This window comes from Lutzomyia longipalpis, chromosome 3 (assembly GCF_024334085.1).
Source record: "Lutzomyia longipalpis isolate SR_M1_2022 chromosome 3, ASM2433408v1".
NCBI lineage: Eukaryota > Metazoa > Arthropoda > Insecta > Diptera > Psychodidae > Lutzomyia > Lutzomyia longipalpis.
The window spans coordinates 4,622,286-4,634,587 of record NC_074709.1 but is presented as its reverse complement, the minus strand read 5'-3'; the positions used below and the strand labels follow the sequence as shown (position 1 = coordinate 4,634,587).

At 32.8% G+C, this 12,302-nt stretch overlaps 1 protein-coding gene across 1 annotated transcript; it reads left to right on the top strand.

Annotated features, from left to right (window-relative positions):
• The first annotated feature begins 227 nt into the window (after positions 1 to 227).
• Positions 228 to 11,311, top strand: LOC129791551 (segmentation protein even-skipped). The gene is made up of 3 exons (XM_055829729.1): positions 228 to 725; positions 5,946 to 6,130; positions 10,530 to 11,311. Exons 1-3 carry the CDS (start codon positions 599 to 601, stop codon positions 11,127 to 11,129), a joined length of 912 nt encoding a protein of 303 aa, XP_055685704.1. The 5' UTR covers positions 228 to 598; the 3' UTR covers positions 11,130 to 11,311.
• The last annotated feature ends 991 nt before the right edge of the window (positions 11,312 to 12,302 follow it).

Here is a 12,302-nt window from a genome sequence, read left to right as displayed (position 1 = left end):
GCTCCCCGTATAATATGGAACATTTCGCCTCATTTAAAACATTATTTCAGATTATATGCTAACTCCCCACTATGTTGCTGAATATAAAATGGATAAAATATTTATCGAATCCACCAGAGTCGCTTATCAATTCATCTCGGGCGCACTTCTGTTCCATTCACGTGAATCCCATTGGCTGGATGCGCATCTCATGGCTCCGCCCAACAGCAGGGTATACCCTGCCTTTCACAAATTCTCCTACTCAACCCAGAGGCACATCACTTCCCATCCAACCATCCACCACACCAAACATTCAGCACCAGTGGCCAGTTGTTGTCGGTCGAACGCAAGAATATCGTGTGCTTCTCTCCTTCTCGAGCTATCTCGTGTTTCAAAAAACTTTTTTCCCAAAGTTTTATTTTGATTTGGTTTTTACTCAAAATTATCCAAGAAAAATATCTCCACCCCCGAAGTGAATTCTACCCTTAAAAACCGAAATTATAATTCAAGTTTGAAGGAGTTTTTTGCACAAAAAAAGTGATTTTGTGGAGACTGAAATATTGTCCAAAAAAAAATAGTGCAAAAGGGGCTTCTAATTGTAAGCACCGCGGACACTATAATGCAAGGATTTCATGCATATTCCATTAACGCACCCAAAAGAGATCAGCAGCAGCAGATTATAATCGACCTGATGCCTTCGCAGTACACAAAGTCTTCCACGCCACCACCCACGCCGCCTCTCAATGGTAAGCAAATACATTCATGTTTAGTTACTCCTTGTTAACGCTCTGTGTGCCAAGAAGGGGTCCATTGTTGCATTGGAAAAAAATTCTTTCGAATTTTAATGGAATTTTTAATTTTTAATTTATCGAAAGAAAATATTTAAAAAAAATATACATTAAAAAGAATAAAATAAAATTGTATTGTGGCCTGAAAAAAATTAGGAAAAGATAAAAAGGAGTTTAATCACTTTGAGGAGGTCTTAATCGAAGATAAAAATACATTAGACAGAGAGTGAAAATCTTGTGAATTTTATGTAAGCAAGAATAATTTGACAGAGGGTTAAAATATTTAATAAAAAAGCTCAGTAAATTTTAAGTTTTTAATTCAGATGCCGCCCATTTATGCTTCACTTTAATCATTTTTTTAATTACAATAGGGGCGTGATTTATGTATCTTTGGTCAATTATTTTAGAGTTTGTTTGATTAATTAGCAGTTAACAATGAAAATTTTCTTTGATTTTTCTCAAATCTTATTTGACTCTGTCAGATTTTCCTTTTCCATGATGTATCTTCGAATGACGTCATGAATGCATGAAAGCTCTGAAATGAATAAATTCCTTTTTCACCATAAAATTAAATCTTAAATGCAAACAGAATTTACTTATCTTTAATTTTCTATTAATTTAGCTAAAATTGATTATTTATTGCTGGAAAAAATGCATTATTAGCTTTGCAAAATGGCCAAATTACCCCCATCTTCCCCTACAAAAACTTCTGATTTTCTTTGAAAAATTAGCAAGTAATTTACTCAAGAAATTCCTCAGCACGTTTTGCACAAATGCTAAGATTTTCTTTCAAACATTTTCATCATCAAAAAGCATATATAAATAGAGAAATTATCCTTTTTAATAAATGCCACAATTAATTATGTTTGTGTACTTCCGATAAATAACTTTCCTCCTTTCCTCATGGAGGAATAGCCGATGATCATCAATCAATCATGCTTATGATTGATTAATGATTCAATTACAACAGATTAAAGGCAGACACAGAAAATTCTCGTGTGATGAAGTAAACAGAAATAGGCACACGATGTGCTATGTAATTAAATTAATAAGCATCAAGCTATAAAATACATTTATGAAGTTTTCTTTCAAAAAACATTTTAATACTTTTGCCAAAAATAAAATGTTTCAAAAAGTAAAATCACGAACGCATTCCATCATCTTTTAATAAAATATTTTTCTGTCTACCATCCACCGCACACAGATGAATACATAAAATTATGAAAAAGTCCCGAATATTAATTGTTCAGAGCTTTTTCGGCATGAAAACCCAACAAACATTAGTTAATAGGAGTGCGCTAATTTGGCTAAATAAATTTTAAAGTCTCTTGGGTTTTCGTATAAACGAGAATTATTAGTTTATAAATGGTCTCAATTTACACGAGAGTTGGAGACACCAGAAACAGCAAATACTAATTTTACGCGATTAATGAATTTCAAATACTGCGAAGTTTGTAACACGCGCAGCATCTTTTAACACGTTTTTTTTCTCGTTCGCCTCGGAAGATAAGCAATATTAATTTTTGTGATAATTTATGAAGGGATTCTTGAATTTGTATTTAGCGTAAATCGACGAAGGTATTCTTTTTAAATTAAATTTAAAAATTTTTCTGTATTTTACTGACTTGTGGGGTGAATGAAATCTTAAAATTTTGTACTGAAATTTCAAGATTTCAAGCGAATTTCAAGGGTTTCTTGGTCGCTGATTAAGGCCCATTATCATGATTCTATTCTCTCTTAAATCCTTTAGAATTTATTAATCTATGTTCGTCTTTTGCGTCTTTTGGAGCTTTTTAAATCGAAAATACTCTAGATTAAGCGGATAATAGTCTATGTTTAAAATTAATTTAAACAATCCTGTCGCTAAAGGCTTTTTATTTCAAAAAGGATATTATATAAATGAAACTTCCCTAAAAAAGAACATCTATTATTTCTGGTTTAAGATTTTCAAAAACTTTTTAGAATTTTAATGGCTTATTCTTTTTTCGTCAAAGGAAAATCACTAAATATTATTTAATTTAATAAACTTTCTTTTCTGCAAATTCACGTTAAATTTTCTCATACTCGTGTCCTCTTCAATACGTTCCCTTATTCAATTCTTTCATTATAATCAGGACCACAAAGAAATCACTTTCACCCAAAAAAAGAAGCATAAATATGTGGGTGATATATTGCATCAAATAGTGCTCCATTCTCTCCATTCTTAGTACACGAAAGAATCTTTTGGCTGTGCAAATAACACTGAGAGAAAAAAACTACCCACAGCAAATGATGGTAAAGTAGGTATAATTCTTCATTCTCCTCCAACCAGAGAGTATTCACAACATCAGAGAGACCCATAAAACACGTGCTAAGTGCATTGCAGCAGCACATTCTGCTTGTACAACAAAGAGATCCACTTTGAGATCGTTTAGAAGGCAAATCAGGAGGATCTTTTTTTTTTGCACAGAGACCACTTCAAGATGACTAGACGGAGAGTCTCTTTGGTGTGCATCTTCCTTCCTCACTCAAGTGCCTCGCACGGAAATTAGTCGCCAACACTTTCAATTGCATCTTCCTCGTCATTTTTTTTTTCTCACACACATCGCCATTATATCCGGAAATGATTTAATTGACTTTGTGAGTTTTTTCTTGGGCAGAATTTGCAGAGAAATTTTTTTTTGTTGATGATGAAAAAGACGGTGGTTTTGTGTTCAAAATAAATACGAGTCTATTGGAAAAAAAATCCCAAATTAGTAATACATAATTGTCAATATAGTGATAAAAGATAAAGGAGAGAAAAAAATCTCATGGTGCACCTAATGATGGTGCGCAATAAAATAATTTACAAGTCATAAATGGTCGGTGGATTTCAAAGGTTTTGGGTGCCTTGAAAACTTTTTCTTCTCCTTTTTTTTTTCTCCGGTAAACTCACATTGGCCTCCATTTCGCTGGGTGAGTACTATTTGGAAAGGATGAAGGGGGGTACGTTGAGGAATTTCTACAAAGGGAGTGAGTGAGAGTACATAAGCGATAAGGTTTAACCGAAGAATATTTCTTGGAGGATTTTCCAGAACAATAAATTCTTTTTTTTTTTTTCGAAAACTGCAACCCTCAGTTTATGCCGTTAGGGGGTAATAAATAATTTCGCCTTTGAACCCACCCTCAGTGTCTCTCTTGCCCAGAAGGATGGTACGAAATATGGGAGGTATACAATTATGTCATAAAGTAAATCCTTTTAGTTTATTTCTCAACTAATTTTTGCGTCATTATCACCTAAGCACCTTTTAAAGGGATTAGGATGAAAATTCGATTAGGCCACATTACTGCACCAAAGGTATGTGTGTTGTTTTTTCTCTCCCTCAAAACCCCATGACCCTTTACCCTGTCTCCCTTATCTCTGCACAACGTTAGATAATCTCTTTTTCGTTTTGAACTTTTTTCTTTCGACTCATTTTTACTCATTTTTGCACAGGTAGGTATAGGTTTAATGCGAATCTAAAACTCCCAAGAAACGTCTACCCTACATTTTCCACCCCCTTCAACAATGAGGGTGGTGTAGCATCCTCCTCCCACGCTGTAGGCAAAAAAGCATTCCTTCGTTACGAAAATCTCCCCCAAACTCATGAGGATTTCTCTTTGCTGGAAAAACGAATGCGGTGCGCTGAAATTCTATTCTCCCCGCAGTATTTTCAATGAGAGAGGCGTGTGTAGCTGCCATGGAAGATTTTCACGTTTTGTGAGACAAAATCCCATTTTCACCACTCTCTGGCGCCGCCCTCAATGGCATCCTTCGCGCAACCTCCTAAGGGGGAAAAACGTGTGACTCAGGGCAAACTTCCTCTTCGTCCCTACCATCGGGCGACACAATTTGCCATCCCAGGAATCTTCCTTGCTCCGCTTAGTGCCATCAAATATTTATGCTCCTCAATCGCATGTCCAAATTGCTGCACAGACTTTCTTCTCCCCAAAATTCTCACTCAGCACAAGTCTGGTTTTTCGGGAAAGTTATTTTTCCCTATTATATATACGAAGGGTTCTATATGCAGACACACTGTGTAATATACAGTAACATAGATACATTGTTGACCGTGTTTTTATTAAGGCCATATATTATGGGAAAAGTATGATGATCAGCAATGAGAGGATTCCCGTGTTTGTTGGAAAAACAAGAAAATTTTGGCAAGACTGCAGAAATGTTTGGGAATGTTTAAAATATCCTATTTATTATTTTGCAAAAAATAACAGAATATATAATGTCTATTGATTTGCTATATATATATATGAAGGAGAATACTGTCACTTGGGTAAATTGGAACAGTGGGTCGTATATAGGTAGATATAGGTATAAATATATATTAAGCTAGCCCAATTTAACACGTGATTCATTTAAATCAACTTTGTGATTTATTAGGATGTTTAATTTTGTTTCAGAAACTTTAAATAATATTTTTAAAGTTATTTTAACGTTTTTTTTTTAAATGAATATTTTAGTAAGCTGATTCAGTTTAAAGAGAACCTTTGAGGTGTTTTAGTTTGATTTTAAGTAAATAAGAATTTGACTTAATCGTAAATTTAGTATTAATCCTTAAAAAACCATTTCTCAGTTTCAAATTGCCGTTGTTAGATTCTGAAGACGAAAAATGGATTCAAATAAATTTTAAAATCTAATCAAAATTTTTCATAATAATTTTTTTAATGATTCAATTAGGTAATAAAAATCTTTGGGGTAGTCTAACTCGAATCTATCTAATTTTCTGAAAGATTTGCAGTCAGATTTTACAAAATTGCTCATAATGTTCTTTTTTATCAAAATCGATCCACTAATTCTTAATGAATATTTAAAAAATGAAAGTTTAAAAAGTCCTTTTGAGATTTTTCAATTCCAGTAGTCAAATTTGAAATAAAATTATAAAATTAAATTTGTTTGTCATGTTCCTAGTTTATAAATTATTTTTATCAAAATCGGATTCTGTAAATTTATTTTCTTGGCAAATACAATATTTCACACAACTATAAGGATAATGAGCCGAAAATAGTTTTCTTTGCCTTTTTCTACGATATTTCTGTATTTTTATTTCAAGCGTAAGACATTCTGGAACATTTTTCATATAAAGACGTGTCAAATTTACCCTATTTTACAGTATTATCGTCATTTAAAGGAATATAAAAATTATTTAATATTTTTTTCCCCTGCAGATGGATCAAATTCAAGTACGGACAATCAAGCTCCAGCTGACCCATCGGTACGAAGGTACAGGACGGCATTCACGCGGGATCAACTGTCTAGGCTAGAGAAGGAATTTTTCAAGGAAAATTACGTTTCACGACCAAGAAGATGCGAATTGGCGGCACAACTCAATTTACCCGAATCAACAATAAAGGTTTGTCTTTTTGTTTGGAAAAACCCTTTAAAGTTTTCATAAATATCTCTGCTTCCTTTTGGAGAATTCTTGTAAGAAGTTCCATGCCAAAAACCATTAAACATTACCATATACAATTTATATACATAAAGGACAAGAGAAAATTCTCTGTTGGACTTTAATTGATTTCTATCGCAGTTGAAAATCAAAATTATTTGCCTTTTTTAATGCAAGTTTTTGGGATGAAATAGAATAGATAGAGCGAAGAAAATCTTTGTAAATTGAATTGGGTCAACTTCAGCAGTCTAATATGAAAGAAAGTCCCTAAATGAGTAAAGGAATTGAATGGATATAAAATAATTTTTTGGCCAGCAATTTAAAGATACAAAATACACCCAAATAGCCCAATTAAGACAAGAAACTTTTTTAAAAAGAAGTCTAATTTGGTTAAAATTAATGACAAAATTCTTATGGGGAAAAATTATCTGACATGTGCTTAATGGGCCATTGAGGGCATTTAAGATTTGATAAAGTTATGGGAAGTTTCAAGTGCTTCTTGCGGAGGCTTCACTGGCGTCAATTAATACTCCATTAAAAGAGAGGCAAACACTTCCGGGCGCTTTCAATCCCTTCTTTCACATTACTCAGCGTCGTATTGAAAAGCCTTCAAAAGAAATTAGTCATTTTTGGAAGTATAAAATTCTCACGATATTACTTTTTCTCATGAAAAGAATCATTTTTCAGGGGATTTGTATGGAACAGAAATAGAATTCATTGGATGTTAAATGTTGAGGAAAAAAAAGATGATCAATTCGACAGTGGGAAGAAAATATTTATAAAATTAGTGAAAGAGAAAAAACCACGATGACATTTTCGAGGTTTGGAGGTGTGAAATGTGGTAAAGAAATCCATAAAACTAATTTTTCCATGTGCCTCAAACACACTGGATAATTGTTTCTCGCAGCATATTGAGTGCCACTTTAATACAACATGATTTAACTGCTAAGAAATATAAACAGTCATTCATTTTACATAAGTGAGAGGCAATTTTTTTCTTCGTCCAATGAGTTTCCTTTTTTAGAAGACCCCTCTGTCTTTGAAATAAAAAATAAATAAAATACAAGACGCGCGGTTTCTTCTCATTCGTGGGAGTAAAAACCACCAAATGGGGGAAGTCTCTGTGTGACAAATTGACGACCATTCACACAAGTTTTCAATTTTATTTTCGACGCCATGCTTTTTAATAGCCCAATCGTTTAAAGATGTTCCGTTAAAAAGGATTAAAGATTTATGGAAATCATATATTTTGAAAAAAAATCGAGAGATTGAAAAGGGAAAAAATTGGTTGCAAGCTCTTCCATTATTGAAAGCATTATATAATATTGACTAATCATAGCACCTAATTTGTGCTAGATTTTCAATTATTTGGATGAAATTGTAATTTCATTTAATTATTTACTTCAAAATATTTTGAATATTTCTCGTAATTATTGTATTTTTAATGATTTGAATGTAAATGAAATTCTAATTTGAAAATTTTAGCAATTAATGAATTAATAATTACAATAATAACGTAATTTAATTGTTAAAATCAATAAATAAAATTCGATTAAACGTAAGTGAAAGATATGATCAGTTAAAAGATTGGATAAGCGCAAGAAGAGAAAGGATATTATGCACAATATTTAAAGACAAGATTTACGACCGTGCAAAATTGTAGGAAAATTGTTCGGAATTCGGTCAGCGGGGGATGATTAAAAATGCAATTGTTTGCATTCAGCGACGTTTCGGAAATGTTTATTTCCATCTTCAGGCTCTAGGGAAAATACATTAAGTTGGACATTAGGTGGCTTTTCTTCACAAAGGAAAATTCTCACAGAAAATTACAAAAAACTAATTTAACTCACTCTGCAGTTATCACATTTTTCGTCAAAAAGGGAGGGGAAAGTCTCCATAACAATCTACACATAATTAAAATTAAATAAATTAATTTTAAACTACACAACAACATAATTCTTGGAACAGAAAATTCTCAAGAGCTCAAAAAATATTTAAAGAAAAATTAACTAAAATTTGGACCTATTTGGGATCATATTAGACCGTTTTCTATAATTGTTCAAAAAAATATAGAAATTCTACGGGAACAAAGGAGTTTATTCGATTCTGTATAGACAAACCCCTTATTCAAGGAATCAACTCATGATCTTGCTGATAAGAAATAAAAATAATTTTAAAAAATCGTCAGCTTTACTATTTTCCCATAAAAATACAATAAATGACGTCACTACAGTGCTTTGTGTCTTTTTGAATGCATGAATCATTAAGCACCTTCTGTCTGTATGTAAAATCATCGACAAAGCAGTATCTTAATCGTTTCATTGATTAAAAAGAATCACAGCTAAAAACACAATAATTAATGGCCGCCCAAAGTGTTTAGTTTAGTATCTATGTTTTTCTAATTGTATTAATTTTGTACTTGGTTATGTCGGTCAAAAATGAACTCTAATGTTCGCTAGACCTACCATGGTTTTTGGGGGGGTTTAAAAAAAAAAGAACACAATAATGACGTCATTCTTTATATTTTTTTTGGAAAATCTTTACCGCGTTTTCTCAATTGATCCCAATAGAAATTGAGAAGTATTTCCTATTCTTCAAGTCAGATTTTACTCTTAATACGCAGATTTTTCAATTTTAATTTGAGAAATCATCCGTCAATAAGAAGAAAAAAATTTAATTTTTCCCTCAGAGCTTTCGTCTCTCTGCAAAATTTTAGGGCTTTTCTTGTAAATAATTGACCTTTTCTACCAACATGTTTTTATGATAAATCAATTCTTCTTGCAACCCCTTCCAATTTCCCTTTTGTTTTATGTTAATTAATTTATAAAAGAAAAATCTGTAGGTATACAGAGCGTCCTTTAACACGTGTTAAATAAGTGGAAATAATTTCACGGTTTCCCTTTTTCCGCTTGGTGAGGAGTAACCTTTCCTAATTGAAACAATAGTAAGATTATTATAGTTCACACAATGGTGTACCTTTGATGTTTAGCCGCATCCCGTGTGTCTCATGGTGTATGGCCACTTCGCGCGCGGACATTTATTGGGCAGCAGCAGCAGCAGCAGCATCGTATAGCCCAAGAAGAGTGAGACACACCATCATAATACAATATACAAAAAAAAATTCAATGTATGTGATAATGAGTTTAAAGTTTTCGGTTACAATATATTATATTTTTCAAGAGGTTATAACTCGAAATTCTAAATAAGCTGTTAGCAGTTAATAAAATATGTATAATTGGCAAGTGATGGCTAAAGCGCGGCTACCGAAAATAAAGACATTTTATAATAACACTTTGCCACATGGGTGCTAAGTGACCAAACCTCGATATTTCTCTGTGTTCTTCATCAATCTCTCAAGTCAAAAAGTGCCTTTGTTTTCTCCATAAGACGACTCATTTTTTTATTTATTTCTTTTTTGGACACCCCTCTCCCAACATACCTCTCACTACATATGTATACAAATATATATATTTGACCATCCGCGTCGGAGATGAAATTTAAAAAAAAAAGACACGACTGATGGTAATTTTAAAGTCATCATTTTGTGTCATGCTTTAGTGGAGAAATATACAGAAGGAATGTGCAATTTTCCACAAAAAGTCACAAATTAATAATTATGCGACAAATAGCGAAAAGAAATGGAAGAAAGAGAGAGACTCTTCTCTTCGTCCAAGGTTATTGAGAGATTTTTGGGTGAAATTTTACAAAAATTTGCATTCAGCGAATTTAGGTAGAAAGCAAACCTTTTTTTTTGGGTAATAAAACTGGGAAAGGTATTGCAGGATTCATGCGAAAATTAATGGAACATTGGATGCTTTTGGGAAATAAATATTTGAACGTGAAATTCATTTGAAGAGGGTTGAATTTCTTAAGAAAAATTTTATCAATTAATTAATTAGTGCATAAATAATTAAGTAATTAAACTTAAAGCTTTTCTTTGAAGCTCTGGTATTTGAAAAATAAAAATTACATATTGAATTTTCCAATTAAAAGACTTTTTAATGATCTTTCTTACAAAATTTGAAGAATTTCAATTTTTCCTTGTGAAAGAATTTGAAGAATTTCAAATTTTCTTTATGCAAAAATTTGAAGAAAATTTTTGAAAAGTAAAAGAAAATCTTTAAAAAAAAATGTTTAAACACAACACGTAGCATAATTATTCTGCCCAAAATTTTTGTAAAACTTTTTGGTTTTGAAGCATTTTGTGAGTATATTGTTCCCATAATTCCCTCAAGAACCTCTATATTTATGAAGCTTCTTGCAATAAAATATCCTTCTTGGAAGCAATAACGAATTTTTGCCCACTGCACAAGGACATTTTGGTCTAAAAATTTGCTTCTTCACCATTTTGTGTGTCTTTTAGGTGTGGTTCCAGAACCGACGGATGAAGGACAAACGCCAGAGAATTGCTGTTGCTTGGCCATATGCCGCTGTGTATTCAGATCCCGCATTTGCCGCCTCAATCCTCCAGGCGGCTGCAAATTCCGTTGGACTCCCCTATGGCTACCCACCCGGACATCATCTTCTACCCCAACTTCCGGTCATATCGCCACAGTTGTCATCAAATCACTTTTCCTACGGCTACCGCTATGCTCCGTACCCCATTCCACAACGAACTGCCGCAGCGGCACCCGTGCACATGCCAACATACCCCGGTGCGATGCTTCCCGGCGGCAATGGCATTCACCCTGACTACACCCCACCAATGACGCTACCATCGCACACACCACCTCCACTTGGTATGCAGAGTCCGGCATCTCCGCACAGCGACGGTGTTTCCCTTAGTCCGGATTTGAGTAAGCTCGAATCAAGTGGGGCTCCCCCCACACTCAAGTGCATCCCCGATCCGCCACAGGGACTCCTCTCGCCACCTCAGTCGACAGACATCAGCGGTTGCCAAACCACCCTGCCGAAATTACCTGAAAAACCAAAATTATTTAAACCCTACAAGTCAGAGATGTAAAAGTTCCAGCAAAAAAAAGGTTTTTAATTTACAATAGAGCCAGTATAAATATTATAAATAAATGTATAGATTATTGTATTATATATAATTATTAAGTGTACTATATAGGTTATCAATTTTAGGATTAAAGATGAAAAAAAAACATTTTACCATTTTAGTGTAAAATACAGAATAAAATAAGAAAAGTCACATTGTTCGAATTGTCCATTCATTTTCATGCGGTCTCCGAGGATCCCTTTTGGGCATATTCTTCATATCCTTTTCATGCAGCAATGTGTTGACACAGCAATTCGCAATGGATCGCCCTCTTAGCTAAAAGGGAAGGAAGCAATTCTCTGTATAATGTGGTTTCCTCTACTTCAACATTATCCCTACTGGAAGTCCTTTTTGGTAAGAGACATGTTGTGATTTTTATTCGTTGTTTGTTGCTCAACAAGGATGTTTTTCATTTCTTTTAATAAACCGTTTTTAAAAATACTATAGCTAATGCATTTGGTTAAGCTACATTGTTGGAAATGTCCTTTAACCCTGCCCCTAACTGAAATTACAAATATATAGCATTTTTGGAAGTTCCTTGATAATAATTAATTCACCAAAAAATAATAAAAAAAGATCCTTTTGAAATTCTTAAATTATTAATGAATCAAGAAGATAATCTAAAATAAAGGAAATAAAATTGTTTTCTTTATTCTTGTTTTTAAACTTAATTTTCATCCTTTTCTTTGAAGATTTTTTTTAACTCATTCCTTAAAAAATCTCAACTAAAAGTCTTCATAAATTTCTTTCCAACATTAAGTTCTCAATTAAGAATCTACAAAGCTTTGCTGAAAATTAAAAGACCTTTAAAAAATTGAAGAAAAAACAACCCAATAATAGAAACTACTCTTTAATCTTCTTCAGCGACGAAGGGGAGAATGGTCTAAAATGCGACCCTTTGTTCTATTTTTATATAAAAAAAACAAGAGAATAGTAAAGGAGGTTACAAAATAAGGAAAATTAAAGAATATTGCGGCGAATAAAAAGAATATTAAGGAAAAGAATTAAAATTTCAAAATAAATTAAAGCAAAAGAAAACTTAGTCGCTTAAAAAGGAACTTTTAATTCAAAAAAATCTTTTACAAAGAATTTTACATATTGAAAGTCTAGGAAAAATTTTAGGTGAAAATTTTCAAA